Source organism: Drosophila bipectinata, chromosome 2L, assembly GCF_030179905.1.
Source record: "Drosophila bipectinata strain 14024-0381.07 chromosome 2L, DbipHiC1v2, whole genome shotgun sequence".
Classification (NCBI taxonomy): domain Eukaryota; kingdom Metazoa; phylum Arthropoda; class Insecta; order Diptera; family Drosophilidae; genus Drosophila; species Drosophila bipectinata.
This window is the reverse complement of record NC_091736.1, coordinates 15,505,101-15,521,792: the sequence shown is the minus strand read 5'-3', so window position 1 is coordinate 15,521,792 and position 16,692 is coordinate 15,505,101. Positions and strand designations below refer to the sequence as shown.

Sequence of the window (16,692 nt, the reverse complement as noted above, 5' to 3'; positions counted from 1 at the left end):
AACTTTAAAGACCTTTACATTTAAAAAAGAAAGAAAAGCTAACTTGGTGCAGAGCCGAGTTGATACACATACATACCCTTGCAGTTAAGATCTAATATAATTCCCAAATATCGGATCTAACGTTATGAGAATTTTATTATAGAACCGTTTCAACCGTTCAGTTATACAGCAGCTATTGAATATTGGTTAGTTCCACAAGTAGAATCCATACAAAGTCTTCACTTCCTAACTCTAAAAACACCATAGTTATGGCATATCCGATCAATCAGTTATATGACAGCTATAGGATATAGTCGGCCGATCACGGCTGGTGACTTATATACTGCGTGCAAAAGAAAGAAGAGTGTGTGCAAAGTTTGAAGACGATAAGATGATCCTGATCATGAACATATATAATTTATAGGGTCGGAAATTACTCCTTCACTGCGTTGCACACTTTTGATTAAAATTATAATACCCTCTAGATAAAAGAGTATAGTTAGACCCGGACCACGTAGATCTCCACATAAAAATTAATTATAAAAGACATTTATTCCATATCTACTTGAATTCGTTTTAGGAATTATTTTTTTTCTTTTAAATTAAAGCCTAGTACTCAAATCAACAAAAAGCTATGAGTGTGAGCAAGAGCCAAATAGGTAAAAAAACATTTTTTATGCAGGGTCTTTTTAAGAAATTTTTAAAAAATTTAAGAAATTGGGGATGCCCACCAGCACCAATGAACGTTTTACAGGTCCCTTTCGAAAATATTAATAATTTTAATTTTTGATCCCGCAATGCCCCCATTTTTGGTGAGCCAAAAAGTAATAATTTACCACATCCCTGCCAAGTCATCAAACTTGAAACTTTTTAAAATCAATCACAAATGTACATATGTAGTTATAAAAAAAATATTAAAATATAAATATTTATTTAATCTAAATTTTTAATTTTATAAACAGTGTATATACACAAGCGATAAGGAATAAAAAACACTCTACAATAACAACAGCAAACATCCAAAAACCCACTAAAGGTCCCGATGTGTTTATAAAATTCATTTTATTTAACAAAAAATTTAAAAAATAATTCAACAATGCTGACTAAGAGGATTTGCTTATCCTTGTTTCTGCATTTTCTTCACATTTTGATCTCAGAGAGCGATGCGAGTAAGTACATCTTGAAACCCCTTTTTATGAACCTATACTATAAATACTGACTAGTCTACTAAAAGGTTGATTAAATTCAAAATAGCTTTTATAGAAAGGAAGCATAAGTTTAATTTTTTAAAACGTAGGATTCTGTTTAATTTATAAATGGAATAATATTTTATAAATTGGTTTTAATTGTTACAGTACCCCAGATAGATTTAAAGGAAAATTCACACGACGTATATTGTGGCGGGACGTACGGAGCGCCCCTTATCACGCCCTGTTTTGAGTCTGTTCAATTGGAGTTTAAGACATCCTACACACTGAGATGTGAGGCGGAGGAACCGGTGACCTGGTTGTACCACGCCCACGACGACGTCACGGAAACAGAGGAGTTCGACAACACCGAGACAAATCCGCTGCGGCCCCATGGGGTCAAGTTGGTACTTAAGAATGTGACAGCAGAAAGTGTAGGCGCCTACTACTGCGTCAAAAAGTCTGAGCTGGAAAATAACATAGATATTGATGAGGACGCGATGGTGGAGTATACAAACAATGATGATGCCGCCTCCATTTATGTTTACGTGAATGATCCGGATCACTTGCTGGTTCCCTACGCACCCTTGGTGATTGCCCGGCAGTATACCAGCGTGGTGATACCCTGCAAGCCCACGATGCCAGACACGGAGGTTATTCTTCTTTTCAACTCGGAAGTAAGTAGTTCAAAAAGCGGTCCGCAAAAGGGGACAGATTCAGACTCTAGGCTCTATAATTTGTCGGCTCTAGAAATCAGAAAAATATTAAGTATAATAGTAAAGGACTTATTTTAAATAACTCCACCGACTTCTAATACTTGAAGGGAACCGAGTGGATCACAAGTTCCCAGAATGCAAGCGAAGTTCTTCCTAAGTACTTCAAAGAATGGAGCTACGATCGGAAAAGGGGATTCATATTGCATGTTCTAGACAAAACACCAGAGGATCTGTACTGCAATGATACTGCTATTCCGATTAGTTATAGACGTATGTTCAAGCAATCAAATAATTTTCAAACCGTAGTTAGAAAACCATAAAATATGTAAATATAAATATTATGTATAAAAATATACATTTATGTACCTTAAGGATCTCATCGTAAATATAGATAACCCATCCCCCAAAATAGTTATAATAAAGTTCCAAAAGTATGTAGAGTTTAATAGGATTTAGGAAGTGATTTTGTGGAGAATACAGATATCTGACCATATTCATCTATGTTCAGACAGCTTCCAGCAAGTATGCCAATCGGTACAATCTAATGCAGGGATTCACTATTACGAGTGCTTGCCTGCGGAACCCTCCCCAGGCAACCAAGAGGAAGGCCTGATCTTTGATGTGATTATTAATAACCAACAACTTGATCTTAAGTTTTGACACTCGCTTTTGTTTTTTAATGATCGCTTTTGTTTGGTATGTGTTTCACGGATTCCTAATCGCTAATCCGCATGCTTCCATTTAAGTTGACTAAGTTAACTATTAACCCATCCATGTCAGAATGTGAATCACTAACCCAACCCATTATCCGCATGAAGCTGTAGCATTGCTTCTTTCATCTCGACATATTAAAAGGATAAATAATTACGACTAATATTCTAACCAACGCAATAGATCCCAAAAAGCTAAGGAACCAGCCCGTAATTAAATCTACTCTAAATCATCACGTCCAAAAGGACTCCTCGTTCACACTCACCTGCGAACAGACCGAATTCATAGATGCAAACTATGAAATGAAATGGTCTACTCCCATCAAGGATATGGTTTGTGATCCGGATATGCTTGAAAGTCCATCTAATAGAACCGTTTTTATTCTGCAGAGTCGCCTTATCATCACCACTCCTAAATTCGATCCCAAGACCATGAACGTCACTCACCAAGTCGGCCGGAGCACATTAACGGTGGAGAAGGCTCAGACCACGGACAGTGGACCCTATAAATGTACTGTGTCCGATGGATACGTCATTGCCCACTCCACATACAAGTTGAGAGTACTGGGTACGTATACGCATCGGAGCAACAGACAAGAGAAAATATATAAAAATTCCTACCCACTTTCTAGAAACGAATGAGACCTATCTGAAGGTTCAGGAACCTACATCTAATTCCACGGTTGAAGGATTTGCGAACAAGACTATTCAGATGACAGCTATCTTTGAGGGGTATCCGATACCAACATTTTATTGGCATAAGCCCGATGGAAGCGACATCCATCAGACGGAGCCCAAGTTCAAAATCATCCCAACGGAGTCGAGCACCACCCTGCAGATCCTCAATGCCCAGCTGGAGGACAGTGGCACCTATGTCCTGCGAGGGGAGAACACCTACAACAGGGTCACCCGGAAGTACAACGTTAGCGTGAAATCCGGACCGGTGGTTACCGTTTCGGATGCCTACGTGCAGGTGGGCGGACAGGCCAAATTGGAGTGCTACGTCCGCGGTTATCCTCCGCCGATTGTCTCCCTCAATTTTTACCCCTGCAGTCTGAAGCCCCGCTGGCCCAATTGCGACAATGCCAGAGAGAACATTGATGTAAGATCTGAAATTTAGTTGAGGGAAAACATTCATTGCATATTTCGTCTTCTTCCTCTCCCTACAGCTAACCTCCAAGATGAGGCCCGGCAGATTCAGTGTGGAAACCATTTATGAGGCCATCTTCACTCCCACCAAGCCGGGAATCTTCAGTTGCGCTGCAATGAACTTCGTGGAAGGCCAGAACTTTTCAGCCATTGCGAAGGCCCACATAATGCTGGGGGACATTGCCAACAACATGACTATACACGGTCTCGATCTGAATCGAAAGATTGCCAGAGGTGACGAGGAGAACTTCACCTGCGAGGCCCTGGCCTATCACTTCAATGGCAATCTTCAGTGGTATCACGACGGCGAGGAGCTGGTCGAATCGGATGGTAAATTAATAGATGAATTAAGATTTAATATAGAATGTTACGTAATTTGATGTTTAAATCTTGCAGACGTTAAAATCATAAGGACCGAAAGTCAGTATTCCTACAAAAGCACTGTCCACTTTTTGGCCATCAGCGACAAAGATCGGGGAACCTACGAATGCCGAGCTTACCACATACATCGTCCTTCCGAATACGATCGTCGGGAGGTGGACGTCTATATCCACGAGCCCCAGGCGCCGGTGTGGCAGACACCCATTCACCCCAAGAAATCCAAAATAGAACGGAAACTGAGCCAGTCCTTGGATCTGGAATGTCGCTCCACAGCCGTTCCTCTGGCTACGGTTCGATGGTTCAAGGACGAAAAGGAACTGGTCGAAACGAATCTTACCCACATCCTGGACGATGAGTCAAAGCTATTTATAAGCCACCTTTATCCCCGCGACGACGGTGTCTACACTTGTCGTGTGGAGAACCGATTGGGCAGGATCGAAAAGTCCGTGACTGTGATCATAACTGGTAACTAATCCCATTTTATACAATGCTTTCATATTAACTTTTCTGTCCTTTTTCTTAGACCTTCCTGGCATAAACAAGGGTTGGGTGTGGTTCGGAATAATCATGTTCCTGTTTCTGGTCAGCCTATACGCCTTCCTGGCCGTTCGCTACCATAAGGAGCACAAACGGCACTTGGCCCTTAAGGCGGCCCTAGCCAACTTTGAGGAGGGCGCCGTGGGTCACATCAATCCGGATCTGACCCTAGACGAACAGGCGGAACTATTGCCCTACAACCGCGAGTTTGAGTTTCCGCGGGAGAACCTGAAGCTTGGCAAGCAACTAGGAGCCGGAGCCTTCGGAGTGGTGCTCAAGGGCGAAGCGACGGGCATCCGGAAGGAGGAGAGATGCACCACGGTGGCCGTAAAGATGGTCAAACGCACGGCGGACAATGAGGTGGTGAGGGCTCTCGTCTCCGAGCTGAAGATCATGGTTCATTTGGGCCAGCACCTAAACGTGGTCAACCTTCTCGGAGCTGTTACCAAAAATATTGCGAAACGTAAGCGGAAGTTACACATTTTTGAGTTTTGTTTGTCGAACTTTGTTTTCTTTTCCAGGAGAGCTTATGGTCATTGTGGAATACTGCCGCTTTGGCAACATCCAAAACTTCTTGCTGAGGAACCGAAAGTGCTTCATTAATCAGATTAACTCTGAAACAGATCACATCGATCCCAGCATAACGATCCAGAGGGTTTCAGACAACTTTGACCTGCATCGGTAAGTGGTTTCGGGACAATACTCCTTCCTTCTCTCAATGTTCTTTGTTGACTAACCTCTAATAATGGATTAATAATGGAACAACCACTAACCTTAACAACTAATTCTGTTTCTGTTTCGTTTACTGGTTTTGGTGACACTATCCATACCACAATTCTAACACCCAACTAACCCCGACCAACCAACTCGTTCCACACGAATCCTAATCAACTCTCAAAACACTTCACGCACAAAACAACACTTACTCGGCATTTTGATTGTGAATGAATGTATCTGCACCTGTGCTTGTTATCCTGCTCCCTTCTCTCTGTGTGGGCCTCACTCTGGGTCCTGTACTTTGATCCTGTGGTGTGGCGACTAAACCCCCAAAAATAACAGTTATGCGACTTGTGGTAACTAATATATTACTAGTGGTGCTAATGGTGTTTAGTTTCAACATAAAATAAATACCTTTCTATTTTACAGATGACAAAGCAATGTCCAATGATTTTGCCCAGCCCGATAGGAAGTCCGAATATAAAAACGAAACAACGATTTCGACCGTCGATCTGATTAGTTGGGCCTTCCAAGTGGCCAGAGGCATGGACTACCTGTCCTCCAAGAAGGTCCTTCACGGCGACTTGGCCGCCAGAAACATCCTGCTCTGCGAGGACAACGTGGTTAAGATTTGTGACTTTGGCCTGGCCCGGTCCATGTACCGAGGAGACAACTACAAGAAGTCAGGTATATTCAAAGAAATCTCTTCTTTTTTAAATATTTATTTTTAATTATTTTCCTGATTAAAGAAAGTGGAAAACTGCCCATCAAGTGGCTGGCGCTGGAGTCCCTAAGCGACCATGTTTTCAGCACCTACAGCGATGTCTGGTCCTTTGGCATCGTCCTCTGGGAGATGTTCTCGCTGGCGAAGGTGCCATATCCGGGTATTGATCCCAGCCAGCTCTTGAACAAACTGAACGATGGCTACCGCATGGAGAGGCCCCCGTATGCCAACCAAGAGCTTTACGAAATCATGCTGGAATGCTGGCGAAAGATGTAAGTTTTCGGAATAGCTTACAGCTTCGATTTAATTTATTCTTAATTTTATTAAAAGGCCTGAGAGCAGACCGCTGTTTAATGCGTTAGAGAAACGCTTGGCTAATGTGGTGGGTGAAGACGTGGTTAATGTAAGTACCTCCATCTAATTTATAAGTTATATTAGTTAAAATGGTTCCCTACCATAGCACTATGTGGACATGAACAACCCATATAAGCAGCAAAACTTCGAGTACAGAAAAAACCAGGGAACCGATTACTTCGCTTTGATGGGTTGCCCGAATGAGATAGCGCCCTCGGCTCCCAGTTATGTCAACGGACGCATTGTGGCCAATATTCGTAAGTATTTGGACTTTTCCTCCGACCACAGACATGAAATTCAACCATCCGACACCCAAATTTGCACCTCCACCCGCTGGAACACAAACTCAGGCATTGAATCCATTCCGGACGACTATCAGGTGATGAGACTCGTCCAGGACTCCGATAGCGATGCTTTCACTGCCATATTCTCGCAATCGCGCCCGGAAGACGGGTCCTCCGACTTTCCGGACTTCTCAAGCGAAACCACCGCGCCCGAGGAAATACCCATGGTGACGATCGTCTAAGTATATCCGGCTAGAAGACTCTGAAGTAGCTCTCCATCCACCCTACATCCACTAAAACTTATTTGTAACGTAATAATTTTTTTCTACTCAATAATTAACTTTAACTATAATATAAGTGAACAATTTAAGTAAACAACAATAAGTGAAAAGTTTGTATTTTTTTTTTTTTAAGAAATATTTTGCTGGAGAGTTTCTTATTTTATTTGATTCACCAAATATCATCATTGAACTAAACAGAAAATTATCATGCGGATTCCAAATACTCAGAACTCAGAAAAACACTAACAAAAATTAAGTGAAATATCGCTCATTTGAGTTTTTGAGTTAAATCATCAAACGTCTCATACGACATTAGTGGTTTAATGGAGCTTATAAGTGAAATTTCTTCTGTTCAAAATGTTCAGTTGCCTTTGGAGGACCGTCGGAATTAAATCGTCGTGCTAAAAAACTTTTGAAATAAAATATAAAATATGTTAATCATTCGGTTGTGATAGAGCTTTAATTTTTTTTAAACAATAGTATAAAACCGTAAAAAAAGCGAATCTGTGAAACAAGCCGATACATTCTTTTGTGGTGAAAACTGTTTTATAATATCTATTACATAATCTAAAGTATCGACAATGATCGCTTAAAAAAAAGGGCGTAATTTATTGAAGAGTGATTAATACAAATTATATATTTATGATGTACATCTATAGTGTTCCAGAGGGTTATAGTGTTCCAGAGGGTTTATGTACATTACAATAACGACTCAGACCACGTAGATCTACGCCTGATAATTTTGATGTATTTAATCTATATTTTGGAATACATTTAAAACAATTTTACTGCATTTTTGGATGCATTTAAAATTGAACATTTTCCCCTTTACTGAAGTTGACTAACGATTTTTTAAATTACTGCCAAGTCATCATACTTATTACGAAGAATCGAACTATACGTACATTTTAGCTTATGCATCATAAGATTATATAATATTATAAATTATATTTTGAATTTGTCACCATGCCAAGGAGATTATTTTTGGACCTGCTACTGCCCCTTATTTTTACATTAGGGTGTTACGCATGTGAGTAGCTATATAAGAGTTGTTTTAAAACCTAACTAATAATATATCCTACCAAAAGCAAAAACAAATACGTCGTTAGGTATGATAGGGAATAAATACTCCCTCAATTGCGGAGGAGAGAACGGAGGACCAAGGATCACACCCTGCTTAGACTTTATTATTTTGGAGTACAAGAGCACATACAATCTGCGATGCGAGGCGGAAGAGCCGGTAACGTGGTGGAGCATCCATAACAAATTAATGGATGTACTTGAAGAATCGAACCATTCCACAAGTCTAAGCCTAAATAATGTGTCTGCGGGCGAGGTGGGCGCCTATTACTGCATCAAGAAATCGGAAATGCAAAAGAACCCCGATATTGATGAGGCTATAATGGCAGAGAATGTAAACTTGGAACTAGCCAGCTCAATTTATGTTTATGTAAACGATTCTAAGAACAAACTGGTTCCTCATCAACCAGTAAGCTTTTTCGGGCTGTATGATAACCTGCTGATACCCTGCAAGCCCTCAATGCCCAATACGACGGTTCTGCTAAAAAGCGAAGGCGATGAAGTGAGTAGTTACTTATCAACAGGTAGATTTTAAAGTTCCTATTTTTTCTCTTTAAACACAAGTTGTTCAGCCAAAATACCCCAAATTATAATCCCAAGAGAGGCTTTGAATTAAAAAACAACCGCTTTCGAAATGGCACAAAGCTGAGCTGTGTTTCACAAGTCCCCTTCAAGGAAAATATGTTGGAGTCGATTATATATACTGCAAAAACTACTGGTAACCAATTGCATTAAAGGGCTTATTTAAACATATTTATCCAATACTTATAATTTAGTCGGTTTTAAGCAAAGGGATCGTCCCATCATCGAAAGCAATTTAGGTCACTACGTCATAAAGGGCTCCGATCTGATTCTCAGATGCGACCAGACGGCCTCCGTAAATGATAATAATAGTATGACCTGGTCGATTCCGCTGAACTCCACGGTGGGTATCCAAGAGGTTTTTGCAAGTGTATCTAATTCTTTAACTTTTAATTCATAAATTGTAATTCCTTATAAAGAGGGAATTATCCCTCCTTAACATAGATACGCGAAGGTCCTTTAAGATGGATATGACTCACGAATTTTGGTACAGCGAATTGAAGGTAAAAAATGCTCAGCCTACGGATAGCGGGGCTTACGAATGCAAAGTAAATGATAATGATATCATAACTTCTGCTAACTACCATATAAAAGTTCTAGGTGGGTTTAAGATGTTATACATTAACGCCCAATAACCATTAGACACATTCCAGAATCCAATCAAGTTTTTCTGAATATAAATAAGCAAGGATTGAATAGTTCTGATCACTTTGATTGCTTACCCGGCGAGCGTATTTGGATAAATGCCTCCTTTAATGCATATCCGAGACCAACCATCCATTGGTATAAACCGAATGGAAGCGAAATCTGGCCTTCGGAAATAAATTTTGGGATATTTTACGATAAGTCGAGCACCGCTTTGCGAATAGATGTCCAGCAAGAGGATACCGGCACTTATGTCCTGTTGGTTGACAATATATTCCTCAATGACAGACGGAAGTACAACGTAAGCGTAAGACGCCCCCCCGAACTACTTGTACCGAACTCTGAAGTCTACGTCCAGGCGGGTGGACCATTTAAGTTTGTGTGCTATGTGCGAGCTGTTCCGCCGGCAGTAGTCTCCTTTAACTTCTGCAGGTGCAACCTGCAACCACGATGGCCGAACTGCAACAATTCAGTTGGAAATGAAGTAAGTGATTAAATACTGAAAGTTCCCCAGTGATATTAAAGACATTTTTTTGTTTTAGCTTTCCTTTACGACAAAACCGGCTGAGGGGAACGGATATTCGACCTATGAGGTCACATTCACTCCACGCTACCCGGGAGTTCTCAAAATCTTTGCAAATAGTACGGTGGACAAAAAATATGAGACCGCGGATGCCCAAATACTTCTATCCGATTTATCCGATAGAATGACAATTAATGTGGATGAACATCCACTGGGTAGAAAAACTTATAGGCGCGACACTATAAATGTTACCTGCGGAGCTGTGGCCTACCATTACAATAATAATCTTCTATGGCTTCGCGATGGCCGGCAGCTGAACGATTCTAACCGTAAGAAAAGAAAACTATAGGAACTGATGCAGATTTATTTATGAAGATACTATTTTTTTCAGGTTTTAAAATTATACACTTAAACGGCACATTTTCGTACAAGAGCATTTTGCAGATTTCAAACATTGACGACGATGTCAATGGGACCTACCTCTGTCGAGCTTACCGCATCGATAGACCCAAGGAGTTCCAAAAACTGATATATAATCTAACCATCTATGATACTCCACCACCAGAATGGCACACCCTAAATACTCCTCAGGAAATCAAAATGGGAAGGCTGCAAAATGAATCCCTAATGCTAGAATGTAGCTTCAACGCCGTGGACCCATTCACGGCGACATGGTTCAAGGACAACAAAGAGCTGACCCAATCGAATGAAACGCGCATCGAAATGAATCGAACCAATCTTTACATTCATAGTTTGCTTCCGAAGGACCAGGGGGTCTACAAATGTAGAGTAACGAACCTAGGGGGCAGTATTGAAAAGTCCGTGAGAGTGATTGTTACAGGTGAGACTCCTAAGATCCTCTTTTATAATTTTTTAATAATCAAACACCGTTTCAGATCCAAATAGTGCAATTAGATGGGTGTGGTTGTGGGTGGGCATCATTATAGGGCTAATTATGGTCATCTTTTTCGCCAGTCTGGCTGTATTCTACTTCCGTGCTCATAAGAGACACTTGGCATTAAATGCCGACAAAGCCGAAGAGCCTCTGGTACAATATACACATGTTCCCGAGGTTTTTGAGATTCCGCGGCACAACCTTAAGCTGGGCAAGCAGCTGGGAGAAGGAGCTTTCGGAGTAGTACTCAAAGGCGAAGCAAAGGGAATCCGTAAGGACGAGGTCTCAACCAATGTTGCCGTAAAAATGGCCAGACGCTCGGCGGACAGTGAGGTGATGCAGGCTCTCATGGCAGAGCTGAATATCATGATCCGCTTGGGCCAGCACCTAAACGTAGTAAATCTTCTAGGAGCTATAACTAATAATGTTGAAAAACGTGAGTTTTAATTATAGAAACTAACATAGGAATGCTAATGCAATTTTTTTCTTAGATGAACTCATGGTCATTGTGGAGTACTGTCGGTTTGGAAATATTCATAATGTTCTTCTAAAGAATAGATCACACTTTGTTAATCAAATAAATCCCATGACAGATAAGATTGATACCAGTTCTCTGATTAGCTTGGATACCGATACTGACCCCCACGACGAAGGTGAGCATTATTTTATGGAACCTTTAAGTACATTCTCCAAAGATTGCTATAATATGTGATGTTTTTTCTTTAATAAGCTACGCTGTATAATCCCATCTGGGGTTCCAATTATGAAACTGACTCAACGAAGCCTATCACATTAACGACCTCCAATCTGGTCAGTTGGGCCTTCCAAGTGGCCCGGGGCATGGAGTACCTCTCCTCCAAGCAGGTTCTCCACGGTGATTTGGCCGCCAGAAATATTCTGCTTTGCGATAAAAACGTGGTCAAGATCTGTGACTTTGGTCTAGCCAGATCCTTGTATCAAAATTATTACAAAAAGGGTAAACACATATGTTACCTAAATTAAGTATGTTATTATGCGATGTTTTTATATTTTAGAAAATGGAAAGATGCCAATTAAATGGCTAGCACTGGAATCTTTAACCGACCATGTTTTTAGCACCTACAGCGATGTCTGGTCCTTTGGCATCGTCCTCTGGGAGATGTTCTCGCTGGCGAAGGTGCCGTATCCGGGTATTGATCCCAGCCAGCTCTTGAACAAACTGAACGATGGCTACCGCATGGAGAAGCCTCCGTATGCCAACCAGGAGATCTACGAGATCATGCTGGAATGCTGGCGAAAGATGTAAGTTATTCATTAGAGAATATGCACTTGAAACCACTGTTTTTATTTATTATTTTTTTTTATTTTTTATTATTTGTCAGTCCTAAGAGTAGACCTTTGTTTGATGAGCTGGTTCAACGTTTTTCGCAAATATTGGGAGCAGAAATTTGCAATGTAAGTCAAATAATCCTCTTTTTGCATAAGCTTATACAAATTTTATAAAAATTTAATATTTATTTTAGCAATACGTTGATATGAACAATCCCTATATAGAAAACAACTTGGAGCTCGCAAAAGTACAGCCCACAGATTACGAGGCTTTGAAGGGATCCCCTGATGAACCGGCACCGTCTGTTCCCATCAATACTAAATAGTCAATCTATGGTTTTCGTTTATGTACTGTATTATTATTATACGTATAATCAGCTTAATTTCTCCTGTTTGATTAAACGTAACTTAACATTCCCATACGGCGACGTTTCTCCTCCAATTCCAATTCCAAGAGTTCGTTTCTTAGACTAATTGATTTTAGCTCCAGGTGATGTTTCTCAGCGGCCCTTATATTTTCATCATTTTGGAATTGTTGTTGAAGTAAGATGAGTTTAATTTGTTCATACTGAAATGAGCGCTTCCGTTTAGAAACAGATACCTTATCCTCTTTCATTTGTTCAGGGGATAATTCTTCTGAAGTTTCTAACTCCACAGGAACATCCTGGATGGATTCCTAGGCATAAATAAATCTATAATCTGAATTCATTAAATCAAATTGAAACTTACCCCCTGCTGAATTAATTTCTCTTGAATCAATTTTCCTTGGAAATTTTCGCCTATAATGTGGAGGTATTTTAAAATTTATTTAACTGGGTTGCAGCTTAATTCTTACCTTGTTCTAAAAACTCATTCTGGTCAAGATCATCGTCATCGTATACAACAGAAACGCAACTGCTTGCCGGTTCCTGCATTTCCTGGGATTGCCTAGGGCTTGAAAACGATCCCTCGATCCTTAACTTGCTATTCATATTCTTGTACTTATCCTTAAGGGTCCTCCATGAGCGGGGCATGCCAGTTTGGAGTGAAAACTGACAAGCCAACTGCTGCCAGGCGTTCTTTTTTAACTGACAGGTGGTAGCATCGGATTTCTTATTATCGATAACATCCTTAAACGGTTTGAGAAGCTCCAAAAGCATTACTTCCTCGGAAGGTGAAAAGTTTCTGCCACGCTGCCGAGTCCGCTTGTGCATCTGACTTTTTTTTTAAATTTTAATTTTTTGAGAAAAGTTTTTTCAACATGTAAACTTACTTTGACTCCATTGACGTTTCAGTTTAAGCCCAGTTGACAAATAACGACGTTAAAAAGATTTTCATAACGAGTTCAATATTATGTAAATTGAAAGATTAAAAGATTTTTAAACAAAATCAAAATTTGCCGCCAACCCAAATTTTCGTTAAGCAACACTTTTCTAATGCAACACTGAATGCTAATTCACTTATTAGCCAACACTGCCATCTATCAAGCGCCAATATTTTGTGCATCAATTAATAATTTGCCAAAAAAAGAACCGAAAATGCCAAAGATAAAGAAAAAGCAACAGTCCTCTTCCTCGGAGAGTGACAGTGGTCCTGAAGACGTAAGTCCCCATACATATCACACACTACAAAATCGCAATATACATTTTTACATTTATTCTAATCCAGCGCAATCAGCCGGCGAGCAAGAAAGCAAAACAGACGCCGACTTCGGCGGCTGGGAAAACGGATGGAAGAAGTGAGGAAAATACCTGGACGCTTGAGAAGTTGCGCTTGGTCACAATTAACGAATTTCGCGGTCGCAAAATGGTTGACATCCGGGAGCACTACGAAAAGGACGGAAAAACTCTTCCCGGCAGAAAGGGCATCTCGCTTTCCATCACGCAGTGGAAGAAACTGATTGATCAAGCGGGCGAAATTACTAAGGCACTCGAGAGTTAAGTTCATCCTTTTCCCGTTCCAAGTCATAGAATATTGATGTTCAACTAACATGTTAGTTTGCTTTCCTTATAAACAAGAAAGCTACGAATAAAAAACTACCTTAAATGTTTATAAAGATATGAAAGTGGCTTCTTGGTTCACTCTTTTAAATAAGAACCCTTAAAAATTACAGAGTAAAAAGCTTTCTTGTATTTTAAGAATGCATTGCCGGCTTCTGTAGCCGTTTGTTTATTTGGTTCAGAAAATTATTCCCTTAACGGGTCTGGAATTAAACTATAAAATAGTATGTATACTATATATGCGATAAGACAGTTCATTCACATCAATTGAAACTACATGACAATTACGATAAGTAATTTTAAAAACTAAAAGTAGACGCCCAATAAGACGCAAACTGCGACTAGAATAGCAAACGGCAACCAGGTCTTAAGGAAACCCGAAATCCCAACGTATCGTCCACAGCCAAAGAGCCACATGCTCAAAATCAGCATATTCCACGAAGTGCTGTCCTTGTACCGCATGTAACTCAGGGCAGTGGCCACATGGGAGTGACAGTTGTCGCAGAATATGTTGTGAATACGGGTGCCATAGAGCACGGAAGCTTTCGACACTGCCTCATCCCAGGCGTAGCTGCCGCCTTCGACATTCTTCGGATGCAACTGCAGATAGCGAGTGGGCTTTCCAAAGGCCATATTATCCTCGGACACAAAGTAGGCTCCTGCAAAGTCACGGATCACTCCGGCGGATGTACATATGCCCATGTGACCGATCATCGGGAAAATCCAGGTAAGCACGGGAATGGGAGTCCACACGATGCAAAACGGGAAACGCTGGGCTTCGACGCTGATGGGCGGCAATCTCTCCTGGATTCCGTCTCCAGCTCCGCCGCCAGATCTGCCCATTGTGATCTCCACGTCCTCCGACGGTTGCAGCTCGAGTCTTGGGTTGGTCGACATTATTTCAAAAATCAAAAATCGGAATTTCTGTGTATTTTTTCGAGGTAAGAAAACCGCGACGAACAGCCACTCACTTAATTGGGTTTATCCGGTCGTAATGCCCACCAAATCGGTCGGCAACTTTTCCGATTGTGGCTCTGGATTGCTTGATAACAGGGAAAAAAAACAGGCACACGGCGTGTATTTTATTGTTGCAGAAAGATTGTGGTAGTGTGTAAACAAATTACACACAATCACCTGGATTTATTATTTTCTTGTTGATGGATGACAGTGTTGGAAAACATTGCGGCATACTTGCCTCTACTGAGGGAGTAGTTGGAAGAGGGTTTTTCTTTAAAACTTTTTTTAAACTATTTTTTAAACAAAAAATTTATTAAAAAAATATATATGCCCTATATATAAACCACCTCTTAAAGAAAATATAATAAAATATTTATATAAATTTAATAAATATTTATTGTATACATACATAACTTTACCTTTTGTTCATACAGAGTTTATGAATTTCTACCTGATGAAGATTTAAATTTTTTTTATCAATAAAAGTTTAGTTAAAATTTATCCCCCTTAAAACCTACAAACTACGACCCTTTTCTAAACAGCTGAGAACTATAGGTTGAACTGATAATTGGAAGTGTTTGTTTGCTGAGCTGTTTTCCGTTTCGAAATATTCGGTTTGCCAAGCACTACAGCCATGACACAGGTGTTCATCAATGGAGCCAGAGACGAGCTGAATGTGCGGGAGTTTGACAGCTTGGGTAAGTGTTAGGATAGCTTATAAATTCAAGAATTAAAGCGTTTACCATCCCGTAGATCCTGCCATCCAGGAGCTTATCCATGCCGCCACTGAGGCCAGGAAGCAGGCATATTGCCCTTACAGCAACTTTGCGGTAGGAGCTGCCCTTCGCACCAGCGATGGCACCATATATTCTGGTTGCAACATCGAGAACGGGGCTTATGCCACCTGCATTTGCGCGGAGCGCACAGCGGCTGTCAAGGCCATCAGGTCAGTGGGTCAATAATCTAAGGTGGCACAAGTGCTTCAAGGAAGTTTAAGCTTAATGAGGCGTAATACATAAACGCACTTTTAATATTGGATTTTCCATTTTTTTTTCGCTATTGCGTCAATAATCATATAATTATAGCTTATCAGCTAAAATCATTGATTAACAATGTTTTTAGTGAAACAGAGTAAATATAAATTCTTGAATATTTATTCCAGCAATGTCATTCATTAAAAAATATATACATATGTAACTCCCATAAGGCCTATCCACAACTTTTAATAATTGTATTTTTCAGTGAGGGCAAGCGTGACTTTGTGGCCTGTGCGGTGGTGGCCCAGCAGGACAATGGATTCACCACGCCATGCGGCGTCTGCAGGCAGTTCCTGTCGGAGTTCGTCAATGGCAAGGACATACCCTTGTACGCTGCCAAACCGAGCAATCTGCCACTGAGGGTTCTATGTACCAGCGTGCTCCAACTTCTACCCAACAGCTTTAGCTTCTCGAACGGAAAATAGACGGGCCGGATGCATTTCAACTGCAGTCTATGTGCAATATATCAATTTTTGTGAAGTCCCTACTTTCTAATGTTTTTATGTATAGTAAACCCACCCCTCGTTGTTGTTGATGGAATTGATAGCTGGGGCTAACGATACCATCTGTTTTGTTTATTATGGCTGCTCTCCGATCATCGATCGCTGCCTTATCTCTCCCTCTCCGTGTTGGCCAAGTGTTTATTTTCGTCACCACCGTTCGGTAG

At 40.7% G+C, this 16,692-nt stretch overlaps 6 protein-coding genes across 8 annotated transcripts; 4 read left to right on the top strand and 2 right to left on the bottom strand.

The window, feature by feature from the left end:
- Nucleotides 1-1,060: 1,060 nt before the first annotated feature.
- Nucleotides 1,061-7,025, top strand: LOC108125786 (vascular endothelial growth factor receptor 1-like). Its single transcript, XM_043213263.2, has 15 exons — nt 1,061-1,148; nt 1,335-1,955; nt 2,777-2,925; nt 2,983-3,160; nt 3,225-3,694; nt 3,762-4,071; nt 4,138-4,587; nt 4,646-5,122; nt 5,181-5,340; nt 5,719-5,732; nt 5,806-6,063; nt 6,126-6,372; nt 6,431-6,503; nt 6,561-6,711; nt 6,805-7,025. The coding sequence occupies exons 1-15, from the start codon at nt 1,076-1,078 to the stop codon at nt 6,978-6,980; spliced, it is 3,807 nt and encodes a 1,268-aa protein (XP_043069198.1). The 5' UTR covers nt 1,061-1,075; the 3' UTR covers nt 6,981-7,025.
- Nucleotides 7,026-8,113: 1,088 nt separating this feature from the next.
- LOC108126042 (vascular endothelial growth factor receptor 1-like) lies at nt 8,114-12,378 on the top strand. The gene is made up of 13 exons (XM_070276963.1): nt 8,114-8,601; nt 8,664-8,817; nt 8,876-9,024; nt 9,101-9,281; nt 9,335-9,810; nt 9,869-10,178; nt 10,241-10,690; nt 10,746-11,180; nt 11,236-11,397; nt 11,475-11,720; nt 11,779-12,025; nt 12,106-12,178; nt 12,247-12,378. The coding sequence occupies exons 1-13, from the start codon at nt 8,131-8,133 to the stop codon at nt 12,376-12,378; spliced, it is 3,486 nt and encodes a 1,161-aa protein (XP_070133064.1). The 5' UTR covers nt 8,114-8,130.
- LOC108126043 (myb/SANT-like DNA-binding domain-containing protein 4) lies at nt 12,298-13,394 on the bottom strand. 2 transcript variants are annotated; one of them, XM_070276964.1, is made up of 4 exons: nt 13,305-13,394; nt 12,888-13,249; nt 12,782-12,831; nt 12,298-12,728 (listed from the first exon to the last, which is right to left on the bottom strand). In XM_070276964.1, the coding sequence occupies exons 1-4, from the start codon at nt 13,313-13,315 to the stop codon at nt 12,450-12,452; spliced, it is 702 nt and encodes a 233-aa protein (XP_070133065.1). In that variant the 5' UTR covers nt 13,316-13,394; the 3' UTR covers nt 12,298-12,449. The 2 variants fall into 2 exon arrangements, with proteins under 2 accessions (XP_070133065.1, XP_070133066.1); XM_070276965.1 differs by having other exon boundaries at nt 12,888-13,245; nt 13,305-13,386.
- On the top strand, nt 13,348-14,096 carry Ssb-c31a (single stranded-binding protein c31A). The gene is made up of 2 exons (XM_017242477.3): nt 13,348-13,632; nt 13,700-14,096. Exons 1-2 carry the CDS (start codon nt 13,480-13,482, stop codon nt 13,970-13,972), a joined length of 426 nt encoding a protein of 141 aa, XP_017097966.2. The 5' UTR covers nt 13,348-13,479; the 3' UTR covers nt 13,973-14,096.
- Nucleotides 14,097-14,260: 164 nt separating this feature from the next.
- On the bottom strand, nt 14,261-15,209 carry LOC108126045 (transmembrane protein 222). Of its 2 annotated transcripts, XM_017242476.3 has the most exons (2): nt 15,003-15,209; nt 14,261-14,911 (listed from the first exon to the last, which is right to left on the bottom strand). In XM_017242476.3, exon 2 carries the CDS (start codon nt 14,872-14,874, stop codon nt 14,338-14,340), a length of 537 nt encoding a protein of 178 aa, XP_017097965.2. In that variant the 5' UTR covers nt 14,875-14,911; nt 15,003-15,209; the 3' UTR covers nt 14,261-14,337. The 2 variants fall into 2 exon arrangements, with proteins under 2 accessions (XP_017097965.2, XP_043069186.1); XM_043213251.2 differs by lacking the exon at nt 15,003-15,209 and having other exon boundaries at nt 14,261-14,943.
- Nucleotides 15,210-15,525: 316 nt separating this feature from the next.
- On the top strand, nt 15,526-16,587 carry LOC108126010 (cytidine deaminase). Its single transcript, XM_017242417.3, has 3 exons — nt 15,526-15,686; nt 15,742-15,934; nt 16,231-16,587. Exons 1-3 carry the CDS (start codon nt 15,623-15,625, stop codon nt 16,448-16,450), a joined length of 477 nt encoding a protein of 158 aa, XP_017097906.1. The 5' UTR covers nt 15,526-15,622; the 3' UTR covers nt 16,451-16,587.
- Nucleotides 16,588-16,692: the final 105 nt, after the last annotated feature.

Coding starts and splice junctions, on each gene's coding strand:
- LOC108125786 (XM_043213263.2), top strand. CDS start 1,076: ATGCTGACTAAGAGGATTTGCTTATCCTTGTTTCTGCATTTTCTTCAC. Junction 4,072..4,137: donor GGAGCTGGTCGAATCGGATG/GTAAATTAATAG, acceptor TAAATCTTGCAG/ACGTTAAAATCATAAGGACC. Junction 6,504..6,560: donor TGGGTGAAGACGTGGTTAAT/GTAAGTACCTCC, acceptor TCCCTACCATAG/CACTATGTGGACATGAACAA.
- LOC108126042 (XM_070276963.1), top strand. CDS start 8,131: ATGATAGGGAATAAATACTCCCTCAATTGCGGAGGAGAGAACGGAGGA. Junction 8,602..8,663: donor TAAAAAGCGAAGGCGATGAA/GTGAGTAGTTAC, acceptor TTTAAACACAAG/TTGTTCAGCCAAAATACCCC. Junction 12,026..12,105: donor CTGGAATGCTGGCGAAAGAT/GTAAGTTATTCA, acceptor ATTATTTGTCAG/TCCTAAGAGTAGACCTTTGT.
- LOC108126043 (XM_070276964.1), bottom strand. Junction 12,832..12,887: donor GAATGAGTTTTTAGAACAAG/GTAAGAATTAAG, acceptor TCCACATTATAG/GCGAAAATTTCCAAGGAAAA. Junction 12,729..12,781: donor AGAAATTAATTCAGCAGGGG/GTAAGTTTCAAT, acceptor ATTTATGCCTAG/GAATCCATCCAGGATGTTCC.
- Ssb-c31a (XM_017242477.3), top strand. CDS start 13,480: ATGCTAATTCACTTATTAGCCAACACTGCCATCTATCAAGCGCCAATA. Junction 13,633..13,699: donor GTGACAGTGGTCCTGAAGAC/GTAAGTCCCCAT, acceptor ATTCTAATCCAG/CGCAATCAGCCGGCGAGCAA.
- LOC108126045 (XM_043213251.2), bottom strand. CDS start 14,928: ATGTCGACCAACCCAAGACTCGAGCTGCAACCGTCGGAGGACGTGGAG.
- LOC108126010 (XM_017242417.3), top strand. CDS start 15,623: ATGACACAGGTGTTCATCAATGGAGCCAGAGACGAGCTGAATGTGCGG. Junction 15,687..15,741: donor GCGGGAGTTTGACAGCTTGG/GTAAGTGTTAGG, acceptor ACCATCCCGTAG/ATCCTGCCATCCAGGAGCTT. Junction 15,935..16,230: donor GCGGCTGTCAAGGCCATCAG/GTCAGTGGGTCA, acceptor TGTATTTTTCAG/TGAGGGCAAGCGTGACTTTG.